General features: G+C 40.5%; 1 protein-coding gene across 1 annotated transcript in view; it reads left to right on the top strand.

Moving 5' to 3' along the window:
* CRYBG1 (crystallin beta-gamma domain containing 1) overlaps positions 1-19066 on the top strand; it is a gene marked incomplete at its 5' end in the record, with an annotated part of 65030 nt that overhangs the window by 22161 nt on the left and 23803 nt on the right. Inside the window, 9 exons of the mRNA XM_084260989.1 lie at positions 752-2241; positions 7827-7877; positions 8336-9800; positions 9885-10061; positions 12595-12642; positions 12759-12877; positions 14236-14398; positions 15887-16026; positions 18647-18773. Coding sequence (XP_084117115.1) covers positions 752-2241; positions 7827-7877; positions 8336-9800; positions 9885-10061; positions 12595-12642; positions 12759-12877; positions 14236-14398; positions 15887-16026; positions 18647-18773 — 3780 coding nt within the window. The remainder of the gene's footprint in view (positions 1-751; positions 2242-7826; positions 7878-8335; positions 9801-9884; positions 10062-12594; positions 12643-12758; positions 12878-14235; positions 14399-15886; positions 16027-18646; positions 18774-19066) is intronic.

Here is a 19066-nt window from a genome sequence, read left to right as displayed (position 1 = left end):
CAAAACAAGTATTCATCGTGCCGGCACGTAAAAAGTGCTAATGTATTAAAATGCAAATGTGCATGTATGCTTGGCAGTGCTGTTGCGTGTTTCCTGTTTACCATGTTAATTAGAAGTTGTAGGGGAAAACTTTACCAAGTGTAATCCAGGGCAGCGCTTGACCCAGTAACGCTCACTGAGCGATACAGTGGCTTCTACAGTTCTGGGTTTTCTGGCTCAAAATACAAGCTAAATATTTACTGGACTTGGTTCATGAGACATCGATGAATTGTAAGGCGGTTTACACCTTTGAAAGTATTCTCTACCGGCACTGCTCTCAAAACTAACTCAGCCAGGATGGAAAGGAAAGTTAAACTCCCCACTCTTGTTTTTGTAAGGAAAATTGTGACCAAGCAGTTTCTCCCCAGTCTTGTGGACACCAGGATGCTTTCCTGTATTATTTTGGGTGTCGTTAACTCATTGTGCAAAAGTTTGAGATTCGGGACATAAAAAGCTGGTATTACAAGGCCAGCTGAGTGTACTTGTAAACAAACGCAGGCAAAAGCATACAGAAGGATCTTGGAATTTTAATTGTTGGGGTTTTTTTGAGGGTTTTGTTTTTTGTGTTTTTTTTGAGAGCTAGTATTATTCAGTATGCCGTTTCGTTTCTGTTCACTGTGTCCTTTTAATTTATAGGTGGTGCTAATACAAACAAATGTATTGCAGAAACGATTTTGATGTTAACCAAATGTATGTTTGTTTGTTTTTGTAGTCCACCTCACACTTACCAGATTCTTCCAGAGAAGAGAGTAAAAAGAAACCGGTTTTGGAAAGACTTGGGAATTTGTTTGGTACAGGGAAAAGGAAAAATGTCAAAAGTTCATTAGAACACACTTCACACCGGAAAGGGGAGAGATCAGTTTCCCCTCACAGAGCACAGCCTGTATACTGTAGGCACATACAGGAAAGATACGAAGCTCCTCAAGTACAGCAGCAAGTGAGAAACGTGAGTGCCGTTTCTGAGACACAGGAATACAATTTCAGTGGGGAAGTAGGACCACTGTATCGTGATACCATTTCAGAATGGAGTAGCAGAGGAGTCTCCTCAGACAGTGAGTGGTCAGCAGATTGGAGCAGCAGCAGTGAAACCATTAAAAACTCTTTCTTTGAGAGTAGCCTGAATGTGGAAACCCCAGAACTGGAGAAAAAATCCATCACAGATATAAATAACTCCACAACTCCAGATTTCATAAAAAGCTTGAGAAATTTGTCTAGTGAAGACTTAGAAAAGAGTATCCTAAGCCACAAGCAGCTCGTGAACACATGGGTGTCTGAGGAGCCTGGGCATGCAAAACCAAAGGATTTGCCATATGAGTTGGAATCTGTGGCAAGTGAACACACATACTCTGCTAGAGTGTTAACAGTTGATATCTATCTAAGGAAAACAGACGAACTCCTTAATGAGCCTGTGACTGTTATATCAGAAGAAAATTACAGTGACTCAGAGACAATGGATAAAAAATCTGCTAATAAAAGGTCTGGAAAAAGGAGAAAATCTCAATCCTCTAGTGACATCCCAAATGGAGAGAGAAACCAGACTGAGACCGCTGCAAGAGAGGAAGCTGTTTTTGAGGATGAAGTTTCTTCTGAGGTGTTTTCCGACAAGATAATAAACGCTGAAAGAAAAGCAAAGTCTCCTCAACAGACTCCTGAAAGGAATTCCTCTTCCCCAGGTAATAATCAGGACCCAAAAGTTGGATCTGGTCACAAAGGGGCATCTAAAACTGAAGCTGACAAAGGCAAGCAGCAGATTGCAAACACAACTCCTGCACGGAGAAGGTCTTACAGAAAGAATCAGTCAGATGCTGTCCCCATTTCCCCTACGGGTTTGAAGGGTCAAGCAAAAGATTACTCCTCAAAAAGGCAACCTTTAGCATCACCAGAGAGTAACCCAATGACAAAAAGAACTTCAGTGGAAAAGGGAACTATACCTGTGGCTTTTGGGGAAGACAGCTTGGAGTCTCCCAAAGTTTCTTTGGCTGATAAGACAGAAGACACTGCCTTGGTGTTTGCTGAAGGCAGAAATGAGACCAAGGCAGTAAAGCCAGGTAATGGTTCGGATGGAAGAGCTTTCTTGCGTACTGATGGGATTAAAAATGGAGACCCGTGTATGTCAGCTGAGAGACAGACAAATTTTGATTTAGACAGCTTGAAGCTGAAGAGTTTGGATGCTTCCAGAACAGTCACAACAAAGATTAGCCTGTAAGTAACAAAAACTACTTTACCTTATCTCTGTAACTGCAGTTTTGCCTTGATCTGGGTTTAGGATTCTATAGGAACATTGGCTGTGTGTCTGTTATCTATCTACATTATTTTCAATTGAGAAGTGGTTGTGTTTTTTTTTAAATTTAAATTAAATTTACAGTTACCATTTAACAAGTACTGTAGTTTATATATGTTAGAAAAAGAATTATTTTTTCTATTTTTTTTTATGATCAGGGAATTTCTTTGGATGTCAACTCCATTATATGGACTAACTTAACATACATAAAAGTATCTCTGTCATCATTGTCATTGCTCAGATTAGCTCAGCAGTCACTGACCTTAATGTTGTTTTGCCATCTGTAACCACCTGAGGATGTGGTTGAAGATTTTCTATGTGAAAGTCTATGAATAAGGACTGTGTTCCAGTTGTTCTTTGAAACAACCTGAGTTCTGCTATTGTACATACAGAACTTCATCCTTCAAATGCTGTGATAAATCACACACCAGAAATTTGAATACTTATAGTTGCTTTCGTAAGTATGTACAGGATGAATCATGTAAATTTGTATGCAGGTAAATAACATCAAGCATGTACAGAATTATGCATATATTAGTTTGCAGGGCTTGGATTTACACTCAAAGAAATTACCTGGCACACAGAGATCAGTGCTTTCCTTAGGATTATAGGCTGTATTTACCACTTTTACTGTAATCACTGGTATGAGTCCAACAATTGATTTCCTGGATTCTATCAAGTTCTCTTCTACGATGAATCATCTTTATTACGTTCGGCATTTCTGTTGCTGAGATTGTCATGGCTGTGTACTATACTATTGCTTTCCTTCCTCTGGTACACCCATTTATTTGTAGGTCTCAGAGTACACTGAATCCTGTAGGTGCACCTGAGCTACACCAAATGTTCAGAATTGTCTTTCAGTTGTGTTAGAGGGGTGTGAAGGATCAACGTTGTGGCTTAAGAAACCCGTGTCTTTCCATTTATGCTTCCCAGATCTGAGAAGCATAGGAGCCTTAGGGCAGTTTCCTTTGCACTGTTTGTAATACTGTGCATCTAATTTGTTTGTTTGTAACTGAATTAAAAGAAGCTAAATTGTGGTATTTTAGTACACGGTGATGCTTTGCCAATTGATGGTATAGATCACAACGCTTAAACTGTGAAGTTTTGTCCAAGGGAAGGTAGTTTTTTGTATTTTTATCTTGGTGCAACTGTCAGTGGTGTTCAAGTTCCACATTTGTTTAGCTGGATTTTGGTTTTATGGGGTTTTACTGTACAGAAAGGCTAGAAGATAATATTCTGCTGTACTCAGAAAGTAATAGAGAAATAGCCTTTCTGACAGATTGAATTTTGATAAATAATCAGCCTGCTCTAATTCACCTGATTTTGTGAGGGGTGTGGCACTCTGTGTCTTGACCTTATCTGCTGCTGTAGGAACTTTAGCCCTGGATGGGGAGTGCTGTGCTGCATGTAAGGCTCCTGATGCATCTCGTAGCTGTCACTGTGCAGTACGGCACAGTTTCTTTAGCCAGACAGACTGATAGGGGTCAGATTACCTGGTATAATTTGATAATTTGTAGTCATTAAGCAGAACGCATGAACTATAAACCTAGATGTGGATTAAGCTGCTATAAAATGGGGTGCCATTACTAGAAGAAGGTGTGGGTTTGTTCTCTTGTTGCTTTGAACTAGAGAACAGGTAACTTTTCCTTTTTCAAAGTTGAAAAAATTGTTAGATACTTCACAGAAATCCTTTTTGGGTTGAAAAATACTCATTTACTCACGGGCTCATTTGCCTTGGATAAGATGGGGTTTGTATAATCAAGTAGTTTTCACTTAACAATGCACTTACTAATGACATTGTGCCGATTCTGGGAATCAAGTTTCTTTAGAAATGATTTTAAAAAAAGTCAGTTTTGCTGGATCCCTGCAAGCAGTGAAAGGATTTTGTATCTTTCATCTTTTCATGTCTGTCCTGGGCAACCTGGAAATCACAGGATACTTTGTTTCTAGTTTTTGAAAGGGGAGTCTGTCAGGTTTGAGGCTAAATTGGGGTTGATGGTACATCAGTCGGCAAATAAAACCTTAGGCCATGGTTAACTATGATGTGCTTAGTGTAAAACTTGACGTCAGTTTTCATACTTGATGTCCAGGAATGGTTTTGTACTTGCTGTTGCCTTCATGCCCCCTTGCTGAATTGTTCTCCCTGGTTAACATGCCATTTTTCTTTGCTGACCTCAATCTGATGTTGCAGCATCGCTGTTTCTTGGCATCAATGACGCGCTTGACGCGGTCGTTGGGACAGTGTGCTTCAAGTGTGTGACTCACCTTCCACTTATGACTATAGTGGGAGAGGTGGAACTGCTTGCTTCCACAGGGGAGCTGCAAGGTGGAGCCCAAGAGAAGGACATCAGGATTTCCCGCGTGGCTGCTCCTTCCTGGCACTGCAGAGCAGCAGTGGGTCGTAGGAATCGGCCTCACTGGGCTGTTGTAAGAAAGTGTTTGCGCTGTTAAGTGAATGAGCCTTCCAGTGCTTTCCCTCCATATTAGAAGGGAGGCTTAAAGGATACTCAAAAAACTCCATCTTCTCCATTAAAATGAGGTTAGAAACTCATTTCTTGCAATAAGACGCATCCTTCAGCTGTCATTAAAGTCAGTATTTCTTAGTGTGGAAAAAGGTGTGATGAAAAGATTGGAGGAGGCCAGCTGTAGTGGATGGAGCTCCAGGGCTGAGCTTTCTGCTGCTCTTCAGCCTCAGCTGTTTTTCTGCTGCTGCTGTGCAGAAATACTGCAGAATGTATGATACAAAGTGCTGAAGTGGTTGTTTCTGAGTAAATCTGTAAAGCTCAAAACTATACCTTTGAGGTGTTAGCTGTTCATTTGAAGCAGGTTTTAGGTGTGGCTGTGGCTGATAGCCATCAGTGTTAACCATTAAACTTGCTTGGGTTGGGGCATGCAGGGAGGGACGGATTTTATTAGGAAGATTTATGTTGCTACGTTGACTCACACATAGCAGTGCAAGTGACAGGCTGACAGAAGGATGGTATGGCAATGAGTCTAAGGTAACTAGCCTGTTAGTATTACCTTTTGAAAATACAGATAGAAGGAGAGGATAAGTACTTTGATTAGAAAAGGACATGATGGGTCCTGGTGAACAGCAAATTCAGCATGTATCAGCAGTATGTCCTTGTGGCAGATGAAGACTAAGTCTGTACCGGGCTACATCAGCAGGAGCATAGCCTGCAGGTCAAAGAAGACACTTGGTGCTCGTGAGGCTGTATCTTGGGGCTTTATATCAAGTTGTACCCCTCTCTCCTCTTTCAACTCTATTCTGGTACAAGAGAAATAGTAACCAATTGGAACAAGTCCAGTGGTGAGCCATTAAGAAGGTGATAGCAGTGGAACTTACCATGTTTGAGAAGCTGAAGCAGCTTGAGTTGTTTGGCTGAGAGAAGGATATGTGTAGACCTCCACCGTTGCTTGCTACCTACAGAGGTAGAGCCAGATTCATCCCTGAGGTGCCCAGCTGAAGGGAGAGTGGTCATGGCTGCATATTGCAACAGTGAAATTTTAACAGGATATACATCAAAAATAATTGATAGTGGTTGACCTGCTGCAATGCTTCCAAAGTAAGGTTCTGATATCATGACCCTTGGAGATGCTCATAACTTGGTCAAAGCCTTCAGCAGCTTGATTGATCTTTGAAGCCATTCCTGTTTTGAGCAGGAAGTTGGACTAGCTGACCTTTAGAAGTCTTTTGCAACTTATATTCACTTTCCAAAAAGAAAAAAACATAGAATAATTTAGCTTTGAAAAGTTTGGGCAAAACAGTTGTACTGCACATGAAAAGTAGTGCCTTCTAGACTTAAATTTTCAAAAAAACAAACTCCATGGTGATTTTTATCTGAAAAAACATGGTGATTTCATATCAGTTGCTTTCTGCATAGATTCTTAGGTAGCTGATATTAGGTTCCTTGTGTTATTGCAGTAAGTTTGTTCCTCATGCCTCTCACAAGAAAAGAAGCTTGTACAGTGGCTTGCTTCATAGGGGTTCCTTTCTTATATGGGATGGATCTCTTGAGGAAGAGGAGAGAGAAGTCATAGTCACAGAATCACCAGGTTGAAAAAGACCTTTTAAGATCATCAAGTACAACCATTCCCATCCAGTGCTAAACCATTTCCCTAAGTACCTCATCAACCCTTTTTTTAAACACACTCAGGGAAAGTGACTCAATCCTCTCCCTGGGCAGCCTGTTCCACATCCCCACAATTCTTTCAGGGAAGAACTTTTCCCTCGCATCTGATCTGACCCTGCCCTGGTGCAGCTTGAGGCCATTCCCCCTCGTCCCATCTCCTGTCCCCTGGCTGAAGAGGGTGCCCACCTCTCTGCACCCTCCTGTCAGGTGGTGATAAGGTCTCCCCTCAGCCTCCTCTTCTCCAGGCTGAACACCCCCAGCTCCCTCAGCTGCTCCTCATAGGATTTGCCCTCCAGCCCCTTCCCCAGCCTGGTTGCCCTTCTCTGAACTCGCTCCAGGACCTCAATATCCTTCTTAAGGTGAGGAGCCCAGAAGTGCACATAGCACTTGAGATGCAGCCTCACCAATGCTGAGTATAGGGGCACAATCCCCTCCCCAGACAGTCACAGCCTCGAACAACATAAAAATTGGAATATTTTTTGGGGGGGTTGTTTCCTAAACTCAGTTGATTTATCCTGAAGAACAAGAAACCTTTGTCAAAGTCCTGGCTCCCTCGCTGGAGGTCTCTGCAGAGGCCATCAGGAGCTTACGGTGCTCAGCTGCATGCTGTGCGAACAGCCCACTGTAAAACTGACCCCATGGGTGATCTTGGTTTTTGGGTTGTTCCTGTTGACTCACTTCATGATTCTTTCTTGGGCTAAAGAGCTGTCTGAGAGCTCAGTGAGCATGGTGTGTATAGGTGAAAAAGAAGAAAGTACTTATACCAGAATCATCCATTGACTGACAGAGCATTTGAGGCCCAGGAGATTGTTGATGCAGGATAGTTTCTTTTGGCAGCCACCGTCCTTGGTCTTCATGTAGCGCAGTTTCTGCCTGTTCTCCTGCTGCTGAGTGTCTCCAGATATCTCTTTGGAGAATAGGTCTGCCTCTGAGGTGATGGTGGGCTCCTTGACGTTCCTCATGTCTGACTGATACCCCTGCATCATCACAGCTTTTCATACTGGTCCTGCAGTAGGAATTGACATTGGAGAAGTGACTTTTCCTGGATGTAGGTATTCAGAGGAAGGAGTCTTAAAGCCCTCAGCTGTGAGTCATCAGCCTTGTGCCATAGTGCGTGAGTACTATGTGCTACATACTGTACATGCTTCTCTAGCCACCCTGCTGGAGTCCCAGCTCAGTTCTTGTAAAAGCAGCAGGGTTACTTTACACAACTTAAATTGTTAGCTGACTTTACCTGAAGGAAATGGGAGAGTCTTCACACGTGGTGTTCCCTTAGTAAAGTGGTGATGCCGTGATTTGGGACAGTTACTTTTTCCTCCAGCACTAATGAGGCCAGAAGAGGTCTTTCAAATGATTTAAGGTTGCTTCTGCAGTGCTAAGGCTGTGAAGAATCTGGGCAGATGTCTTCAAAACTTGTTGGAGAGGTATATTCAAATGTTAACCAACTCATTATCACCTTAATGAATTGTGATTTGTTTCCTAAACTCTGTAGGGAATTGCATGCATATAATTTATTCTGCCTATTCGCTATTAAATTTTAATGTCTGTCAGTCATAAGTAGTTAAGTTCTCTGCCTCCATTGCAGATGCTGTAGGCTGCTGTGTGTTGTTTTTTTTTTTTTGTTTACTGAGCATTAAAGAGCTTCATTCGTATTTGAAATGCACTCTCCTTGTGTAGTGTCTGGGGTTTGGTGGAGGTTGTTTGTGGTCATTCATAATAGTGACTTGTTTTCTAGTTAATTCCTTTTGAGATACCAAAATTTAAACTGAGTGTGACTATGGAAAATGTTATTATAATGCTACATTTTATTCTTTTGAATCTTGTTACAAGTCTTTTCAAGTTTAATCAAAGCTGTAACTCTGTATCGCTTTGCCTCCTGTAGTCCAGCCAAACCGAAGAGTGTAGAGCTGAATTTTAAAGCATCTACGAATCAAGACAATGTAGAAAGTGAGCAGGATACTCTTGAAAAACCAGTTAATAAAACTAACAGCAACATTGCCAACAAAATCTCCTTGTTTGAAAATAAATGTGCTAACCAGAGCCAGAGGCCTACTGACATCCCTGCTTCGAAAAACAGTACTGTACCAAGCACGTTTGTTGGCAGAGCAAAGCTGAAATTTGGAAAACAACCTAAGGAAAGTGAACTGTCTGATAAAACCTTAAACAGGCAAAGCAGCCGCCAGAAGTTATTTGAGAATGGCACACCAGAGAAAGAAAGCACTGCGGATTTCAAGGGCAAAAATGAAGAAGGCTCTGCCTCTTATGAGGATATCGGGAAGACAACAGAACTTAAAGTCAAAGCTGCAATATCCCTTTTTAACCAAAGCAGCAAAACTGATGGTAGCAGTGCCTCTCTGAAGCAACCCGATCCAGAATTGACCACAGCTAAAAAAGAAAGTTTACCTTTTAAACTGTCTTCGTTTTCACTCGGTAAAAGTGAAAATGCTCAAGATACTTCCCATCAGAGCATTAACACAAGCTCAGAATTCCACAGAAATGAGGAAAAGATGCTGCCAAACACAGAGGTTTTATCACCTTGCAGTAATGATAAATATTCTCTAGCATCTCATCAGGTTTCTAGACCAGAATTTAAGATGATGGAAAATGGAGATAAAAAGGCAAAGCCGGGAGATCTGAACTTTGCAGCACTGGAGTGTGGTGACAGCAGTCAAGATAGTGAATTGATATCAGAGAATGGCCTCAGTACACAAAAGAGCCCAGGCAAAACCTGTAACGGGTCTGCTGAAGACGACAGTGTTTTTGATTCCCCATCTGACATGAAGAAGTTTGCTGAAACAATAAAAAACTTGGACACCTCAGTTTGTTTACCCCAGAAAAAGAAGAGGTCAAAGCTTCCCAAGACCCCAGCACCCCACTTTGCAATGCCTCCCATTCATGAAGACAACTTAGAGAAAGTGTTTGATCCTAGTGTATTTACTTTTGGTTTGGGATTGAGGAGGGAAAAAGCACAGGACCTGTTACCAGCCCAACAAATGAAAATGCAAAGCCTGGAAACGATAGCTCGAGTCAGACCCAAGCGTGCATCAACAGAGCAAAGTATCATATTCAAAGCCCTGCAGTCATCTAATAGAGACGAACCTGCCTTTACTCAGGAAATAAATGGAAAAGAGAATGTTGATGGTGCAGATGGTGAAATTAAGAGATCCCGGCTTGAAAAAAGCTCCCTCTTCTCAAGCTTGCTGTCTTCTACATCTAAAGAGAAGTTTTTTAATCCTTCTGTCCCCTCAGTAAGTAACACCACCACAGCTTTTACCACTGACTCCTCAGGGATGCCTGCTTTACAACAGGATGCTTCTGGGCCGTTCAGCATGCCTCAAAAATCTGAGGTAATAATGATCATTCATGAAGTGCAACCATGTCAACATTTGTCTACCTGCTGAATGGCTGTTAACTTTGAATTTCCAATTCAGTTTCTTTCAGATATGAAGTTTCCGAGTTTTGTGGAGAAATACATGCAAGCAGATAGTGCAAAAAAAGAACTGAGTTTACAGATGCCCAGCTATGGGAACCCTGAGAAAAGTTTCTCCAGCTGGATAGGGACAAGCAGATATGAATCAAATATCCCTGCTGGTTTATTAGACATGGATGTAAGTATTGTCTGTTGTTTAAAATCTGCCTGTAAAGTTACTCAGCTTTTGTATTTCTACAGGTGAGCACACATTGTTTTGCTTTGTTTACCCTCTAAGGGTCATATATAGATTACAATATATAGAGGTAAATGTAGGTATGGTACGAGTTTCATATGCTGTTGACTACACATGAAAATGAGATGGCATCTGTTGACATGATTATGTTCCTTCATGGTGCCCTTATTTTGATACTCTTCACAAATATTGAAAGTGTATGTTTGGATATGTCTTCATACTTGATCTTGTATTGTTTTGAAACAAGTCTCATTCTAACTTTATTTTTGTATTGTAAATTAGTAGAATGCTTTCTGTGAACTTCAGAAAACTTGTCCATGCTTATTCTGTTGACAATAATCTCTCTCCTTTTCCTGCAAGACCTTCAGCCCTCACACTGTTAAATGAGTAACAGGGCAAACTTTCTTTAGCCCTCTGTTTTCGTTCCCAGTATTCCCATGCATTTGATAGAAAACAAAGTATTCTTTAAGAATACTTTAGGAACTGGATAGCAGCAATTAGTGAAAGTGCTGCTACAGTGGAGGGCTGTCCCTTTGATTATGGGCATCAGTTCATCATGACTGAAGCCAGGCAGACCTACGTGTTTTCCCTTCAAGACAACTTTAATGTGGGAGAACTTTGTAATTTCTGTTTCCAAAGGATGAAGCAGTGCCCTACAGTATCTGCTATTTCTGTTCATGTGGGCCTGTACTGTTACCTGAGAGGAGAACTATAATCAAGAGATCTAAGAACCGTGGGAAGAAATATGTTCTCCAAAGTTTAATAGCCAGATTAATGTGACCTGTAGAATTGAAGCAACATGTAAGAAGTTTGAGAAATACTTTTCCAAAGCTAATGGTTATCTGCTTTTGCAATTCCACTAAAAGGAGTGGGGGTGTAGTAGAAATAACTCCTCCTACAAGGTGGAGAAAAACAAGGAAATCATCCCATGCTACCTTGCAATTTTGAGAATTTTTCTCTCATGGGAAGTTTTTTAATTAGTGAGGGGATGAAAATTAGGGGGATTATTTGCAGCAGTGTAGACTTAGGCTGTCAGTTAAAAAGGCTTTTTATACTCTGGATGGTCCTGCTTGGACTTCAAAACCCGAGTTTAAAGTCAAATGGCTATTATTGATTATTTTGCTACTTAAGCTGCTGTTCCTGAGTGGGTTTCAATTGTTCAGTAGATTATGGGGGCTGTGGGGGATTGATATGTATGGCAAGAGTATGTATGCACATAAGACTGCTCTTTAGAGAAGCCCATTTAGGTTCCAAAAGGTTCCAGGACTTCTGCAATGCTGCTGTTGACTCTGAATTGTCTTACTCAACTTAGACAGGAACTGAAAAAGGTTGTATGATATGTACCTACTGTGCATCTTCAACTTACCAAGAAAATGATGATGCAACAGCTAATGGGTAATGTGAAGGAAAAGAGTAAGGGCAGCCCAAAACAATGACTTTAGCATTTCTTAAAACACAGAACAAGTTCTAACTAGAATTGAAGCACAGGCTAAAAAAACCGGTCGTGCTTCAACGTGTCTTGATGATGCCGACGAATATCTGATGGTGGTTAGGAACTCTGTCCTGAGACCACTGCCTGCATGCCAACTAATATGTTCTCGTTAGTTCCTTGCACGTGTTGCTGGTTATCTTAGGCTGCAGCCTGGTTAGGGTCAGGATCTGTTGGGTTTTGGCTTTTCTTTGTTTGTATGAATAGTTCCTAGAAGAGCAGGACCCTGTCCCAGAACAAGCGCTCCTGTCCTTGCTGGGAAACCAAACCTGTAATTGCAACGCTTTGTTTTAAGATGACGTGATGCAACCACAACTTTCCCATAATATTCTATATCATATAATTTACCAGTGACTTCAGCATTGGTTTAGATTTTATTTGTTCTTGGCATTTTTAGTCTATCGCTTACTGCAGAGTCTCACGCTTTTTGAAGAAACCTATCTGGTTACAAGGTGGTCAGCACAACATTCATTATGCTAGTTAATTCATACATGTTAATGCCATCATGCCTCCTCAGATGTTCCATCTAGTCCTTCAAAATGATTTCATGCTTTATGGTTACCATACATTTAAACTTGCATTGATATCTTTATGATTGTAGAGCGTCTACTTTGTTAATGTTAGTGTTTTAAATAGTCTTTTGGTATGGAAATCCAACATGGAATATATAGGAAACTGATCAGAAGGATTTAAAAGCATTTCAAATTTGAGGATTAGTCAGCTTCAGTGAGTTGATATTTCAGTGTGGTGTTTGTTTTTTTAAGAAAAGTTTGTAAATTTTTATGTTTGTGGCAAGATATGCTATTCAGGAGGAAGAAGGAATTGAAGCAGTAACTAGGTCTAGTTGAAGTGTTACCAGATTTTACTATTCTGAATAATTCTTATATTGTTTCATTAGGTTTTTTTATAGCTGAGCATTTTTATTGAATATGGTTTTTGTTTCTTTGAGCTTTTTTTGGTGACTTTTCTCTCCCCACTGTCTGTTAGGCACTTTCAGGAAATGGACAAAGTAAAATCAATCCCAGACCTGGCAAGGTAAGATCAATTTATTATCTTTAGTGTTCCTTTCTGTATTTAAAGCATAACAAGACAGACACATTATATTGGTGTGTGTTTGGGTTTGTGATTTCTTTTTTCTTTTTTTAATACAGCTGGTGATATACTGTGAATCAGACTATGAAAAAAATGGTATTGAAGTTTTTCATGATGTTCTGGATTGCAGTTCTTGGGTTCTATCACCAACAATTTTAGTTAAAGTTGTCAGAGGATGGTAAGAGAATTTTATTCTATCATTGGGTCTATCCCAAAATCTTTGGAAACAGAACCAGTATGTAAATCACAGCAAGCCTGCCTGGCAAATAGCAATGTAACATAGGCACCTATGAGCAAGAAATGTGGTGGTTTACCCCTGTAATAGGAAGTTCTGGGCCAGAAAACTTACTTTGCTGATAAATAGAATGTATGAGTGTTACCAGCTGAAGGTGTGCACTGTTTCCCCAGACAAAGGGGATGAATGACAGATTCAGTCCAGCTGTGCTGTCCTTTGACTCATCTCCCCTTTATGGGTTCTCTCCTAGTTTTTACATTGGGCTAAAATGCTAACAATGGAGTTTAAAGCCACATCTGTCATGGATTTGGATGGGGAAGATTAATTCCATGTCTAAAGGTGGTGCTGTAGAGATAATTTGACCATTTCTCTGATAAATCAATCCATGAGAGGGAATTTTTCTCTAAAAGCTAGATTGCTTAAGAGTGATTCAAAACAAGTTCATCTCCTGCATTCTTCATAGCATTAACAGAACAGCCATTAGTAGTGTGGATAGCACAACAAGTTCAGTTGTGGCCAGGCTATAATATAGGCAAATAGCAGGTTCTTAGAAATAATGATCTGATGTTAAGCTGCAGAAACAAGAAGTAGCTGCAGCAGGAGGTACTGGGAAGCACACTGATCGCTGTTTAGCTTCAGAGAACTGAAATGAATATCCTTCAATCTGCGTGAACTGGGTGTTCTTTTGCAGCATGGACTAGGGGACTGGGTGTTGTCGCCCCACCCTTCAACTGAGAGCTCCAGGGGAGGATTTTGTATTTGCAGATGGATATAGTTTTTATCTAGTTAGATATTTAATCCTGCCGTTAAAGTTGTGCTTGTCCTCTGAGCAGTCTTATCATCCTTCAGCATATCTATACCAGCCCCTGTGGAATCCCAAGCTGCTGTTCACACAATCCAAGTAGCTTGTCTGTTTATACATGGTGCAGCAGTCTGCAGTGTCAGTGTTTTCTGACCTACAAATTGGGTCTGATTAGTATCTCATGGAAAAGTTTGGTGTTTGCAGACAGTAGTCTTGTTGTGGCAAATCTTCAATCTAGAAAGGTGGAGGAGTTTTTGATTAAACTGCGAAGTCAGCAGGAGGCATCTGTCTTTTTTTTAAACATTGCTTTTGAAAGTATCACTTAGACTTAAGTGGCTTCCATCAGTGGTGTCAGGCAAATAAGCTATATTGGGGTGGCAGAAAGGGACTGGGAATGCTATGACTTATGAAAGGATTTGTTAAATGGGAACATGAATTTTTCAAATCACACTTGATAAGGAATCATTAAAAATGAGATTTTTTTCAAATTTATTTTCAGCTGGATACTCTATGAGAAACCAAATTTTGAAGGGCCCTCTATTCCCTTGGAAGAAGGAGAACTGGAACTCCCAGATATTTGGGGTACAGGTTCTTCTGAAGAGCAAAATGAATGCAAATCTCTAAAGCCTGCAGTGATTGGGTCAATAAGACATGTTGTTAAGGCAAGTAATATAAGTACATTTTGTATGGGTCTTAATGTTTGGTGATGTTTTATACTGATACAAAGAGTAATTGGTGTATTAGGCCACAAGTGCAAGATGAGCTCTAAACGCGTGAAGCGAACTTCCATGTTGAATTTCTTGTTTAAGCACAAAATAAATGGAGGAGGGGTAGGTGTTGCACAATGGGGATTATGGTAGCATTCACTGGAAGGGTAGGGCAGGAAGGAAACTTAATGTTTTTCATTAGAATAGTGTCAAAAATGCTGTGTATGGCGTGTGCTTTTTAGCATAGGCTTTATTAGCCTGGTCATTTACTTGGGAAAAACAGTCCAGAAGACCATCAGTTCTACAGATCTGTATTTTCAAAAGCATGTATGTGGTTGGGTTTCTTGGTTTGGTTTTCTTTTTTCCCTTTTTTAATACAAGCGAAATTTATACTCAACGTGAACTTCAGTGTCAAATACTGAACCTTGATTGATATTCAAAAACTAGCCCTGTATGTGCAAGCTTACTAGGGAGTTTCACACATGGTGGAACAGCCTTCCTAAAGCACTTTTAACCTACTATTAAGTAGTTAGTTTTGCAGGTGGCCAAAACAAGCGTGAGCTATAAGGTTATTTGACTAGGAAAGGAAGAAGGAGGAATATATATTACTTGTAGCTACAATTCTTGTTAAAAATTGCAGTTTTCTTCAAGAATGGCTTTGTTGGTGTTATGTTAGGATTTAACGTGCCAGAAATGTTAGCTGATGGAAGATGATTCACAAGAGGGTTCAGAGGAGGGCCACAAAGATGATTAGAGGGCTGGAGCACCTCCCCTACGAAGAGAGGCTGGGGGAGCTGGGCTTGTTCAGCTTAGAGAAGAGAAGGCTGCGGGGGGACCTCATTGCAGCCTTCCAGTACCTGAAGGGAACACGCAAACAGGAGGGGAATCAACTTCTTAAAAGGGTAGACACTGGCAGGACAAGGGGGAATGGATTAAGACTAAAGGAAGGAAGGTTTAGATTAGATATTAGGGGGAAATTTTTTACAGAGAGAGTGGTGAGGTGCTGGAACAGGCTGCCCAGAGAGGCGGTGGATGCCCTGTCCCTGGAGGTGTTCAAGGCCAGGTTGGATGGGGCCCTAGGCAGCCTTGTGTAGATCCAGGCTGGAGGTTGGTGTCCCTGCCTGTGGCAGGGGGGTTGGAGTTCTATGATCCTTGGGGTCCCTTCCAATCCAGACCATTCTGTGTTTCTATGATTCTATGATGCGTTCCTAGATGTCAGAAAGCAAACAGTGTAAATGTTGATTAGAGATTGTCTTGGTCCAAACAGAGATAGGCAAACTGGCCTAGATCATACTTTTATTATAGGCATCTAATAGCAGTGCTAATTGTGAAGAGGAGAAACAATTTAAAACAAACAGGTGTTTCAAAGCTCATTTAGTTATTCACATTAATTACAGAACTTGCAGCGCAGATTAAGTGATTATGGCAATCTTCTTCTTGCAGGATTACAGGGTTTGCCGGATTGATTTGTATACAGAACCTGAAGGGTTAGGAATCGTGACTTCCTTTTTCGACGACACCGAAGAAATAGGGGTGTTTGGCACCACTCAGAAGACTTGTTCTATCAAAGTGCACTGGGGCACGTAAGTGCAGAGTTCTGTGTGGACGTGTACTGCTATGAAAGGAATTTGCTTTAAACCATTGGCTACACTTAGCAGGCATGCAAGCAGGCGCTGTATGTTTTAGTCCTGTGTTTTGGTAGTGTTTGTTGACAGGAGCATTAGTGCATCATTGTAATGCTTCACCCTTGGAGAGGCTGACCTCTTAAAAAGTTCTGTGTGAGAGCCAGTTTTCCTTCTGCTTGGGTGTGGTGAAGACAAAGTAGCCCTTGTGTATTTGTAGCAAAGGAATGAGTTTGCCTCTCCTGCTCTTTCTCATTCAGGCAAAGGTACCTTGAGAGTGAGGGGATGAACTGTTAAGATAAGACCATGTTTCCTACTTGCTTTTCATTGTACTAAGAGAAGAAAACTTTTGAGCCCTTGTCTTACAAAATAAGACTTAGTGTCCTAAGTGGACTCTGGAAAGCACTGTTGCATTTCACAATGCATTTTAATCATGGGTTTTAGGGTGATGTTTAGGACATGTATGTTATATCACCTGAAAATATCCAATCCTGTGAGTTATGAGTGTAATGTGTATCATGAACCAAGCAAGCTTGTATGAGAAAGGAAACCTCCAAGGAGCAATCCAGACACTGTACAGTGGTAATTTTGTTAGCTTAATAAGAGGACTTGCAAATCAGTACTGAAAATATTCCCAAAAATGGTACTGGGAAAGTTTGCAGAAGAAAAAGTGAGAGTGCAACCACTTTCAGTGATGTTGGGTAGTGAAGAACTTTTTACAGGGTGTACAGACCATGATTGCTACCTGTTTGCAGTGCCATCCTTGGGCACTGATAGCATTTATCTTGCTGCAAACAGTCTATTTAATATAGATTGAAAACTGCCCAACTGGAGACAAGTCAGTGCAAAGACATATTCAGATAGTCCATGTTATGGATAGGGCACTTCAGTTGCTAGGTAAGGGGGTTTTGTCTGATTAAATCTTCGCACCTTGACTTGGGGAAAAAAGGAAAACTTTAAAATACCCAAATTGTTAGGTCTCTGACAGGAGATTATTGCTATTGAACTACAAGCTCAATCCAAATTACGTGTCTGCTAAAAGTAATGATATGAGATATGTTATTTGGAGGTTGATTATTAATTTTTATATCTCTGTTTCATTTCTGTCTCTCACTTAAGTATTTTGTAAATAGTGAAACAAATTTTTTTGTTGTGCACATCCCTCAGACTTGAAACTGGTCCTCATTTTGCATCAGTGTGAGAGCGCTTTTTGGGTACTGAATCTGTATAAACTCTTGCAGAGTTAATATCTCTCTGTTGCATTTGAGCCTCTTCGGGGAAGGCAGACCAGTATTTGTATGAGGAAGCAAAATACACAGTTGGAAAATAATTTTATCAGGTACCAGTTCATTAGTCCAGTATAGAAAGAAGTCACTCCTGCCAATAACTTGCAAGAGCAATTTAGTGATTTCCCGGTGCCTTTTTTTTTTTTGCATGTGGCAGGGTTTTTCCTTTCCTTTCTTTTACAGGCATGGCAGCTCACTGTATTGGCAGTTGAGGGAGGCTCTGATTCTGAGTCACCTTGCTGTATGGGTGTGGTTGTATCTTCTTAAGGTTTCCCAGTGTTCATTCTTAATTGTTGTTTACTAAAAGCTGCCAGCAGAAATGAGTCAGTGCACCTTTATCTTATGATTGTACCGTCTCCTTGCTCTCTGATGTGTTCAAATTCTTGCAGTGAAGTTGAGGGCTTACTGAGAGGTTCTACTGTAGGACACAAAATATATCAGCTTGGAATCTGCCTTTTAAGCATGGTAGGGTGATGGATTGATTTAACAACCTTCTGATGCCACCAGATTTATATGCATTGTGATCCTTACATGATGAAAAAGTTGGCTGCATAAAGTATTTGTTTTATACTGCTCCGTGCTGCACTTCTGAGAGATCAGTAAACTGAACTGGAAGAAATACATTGCTGTCCTCTAGGCAGAGTTCAGCAGTGTGCTGCATTTTTTTTTTCAATAAGTGATTACCAGTTCAGATTTTATTGAAAAAAAGCTTTGGAAAACTATTGTTGCTGTCCTGGTCAGGAATTCTGAAAATTCTCTCTTTCAAATGAGACTTATTAGCAAGTTCAAACCAGGAGGTAATAGGTTTCTAAGGAGTTGACAGGTTTCTCTATGTATTAATAAATAATACAAATTTTGAACTCCCTATTGAACAGATTTTGCAACAAATACAAGTCTAGGTTAGCAGAGATCTTTCAACTTCTTGAAAATCGGTTCTGTTTATTTTTAAACCATTAAAAAATAATACATAGTAACTGTAAGTCTTGAAACTTTAGTCCAAAATTTGTGTTGCCCCCAGATAAGACAGGGTCACATTCTTTACTGTCTGCTCACTGCACTGATTTTTTTTTTTTAACCTGGTCAAACAAAACACGTGCATTGTTGGTGATTTCTGCACAGCCACAGAGATTGGCCAGTATGCCAGCTTGTAGTTGCCAATTTTGATGGTAGAGTCCAAGAAACAGAGTATTATTAAGAGTACAATAGCGCCTTTTCTAAAGTAAGCCTGTTACCTTGTTCTTTTCTGTTCGGAAATGCTCAGAGGTTGTTATCTTTTCCTTTCTCCCTTACTTTAGTTGGCTAATCTATGAAGAACCTGGCTTCCAGGGAGTCCCTTTGATGTTGGAGCCTGGTGAATATCCTAATTTAGCATTCTGGGAGAAGAGGGAAGCCTACATCAGGTCCATGAGGCCCTTGAAAATGGTAAAATAATGTTACCACTTGCAATTCCATGACCTGTGTTTATGTGTTAGAAATAATGTGTTGAGGTGGCTAGATTTTAAGTAATTCAAAAATGTAGGTCTTAAAAACCTAACATTTTTAGTCTTAAAAAAATCTTGAACTTGTACCATTTCATTGCACCCCTTTCTGCCTTTAATCTTCTTATGTTCACTTGTGTTTTTCAGTGAAGGTTTCAACTTAATTCTGTCTTATTGTGAAGAGTTAATGAGACTTACAGGTGTCTTAAGTTGTGTAAATAATTATAGACAGCTTAT

Source organism: Gallinula chloropus (assembly GCF_964237585.1).
Source record: "Gallinula chloropus genome assembly, chromosome: 3".
Lineage (NCBI taxonomy): Eukaryota > Metazoa > Chordata > Aves > Gruiformes > Rallidae > Gallinula > Gallinula chloropus.
This window is presented reverse-complemented; position numbering and strand designations above follow the sequence as displayed.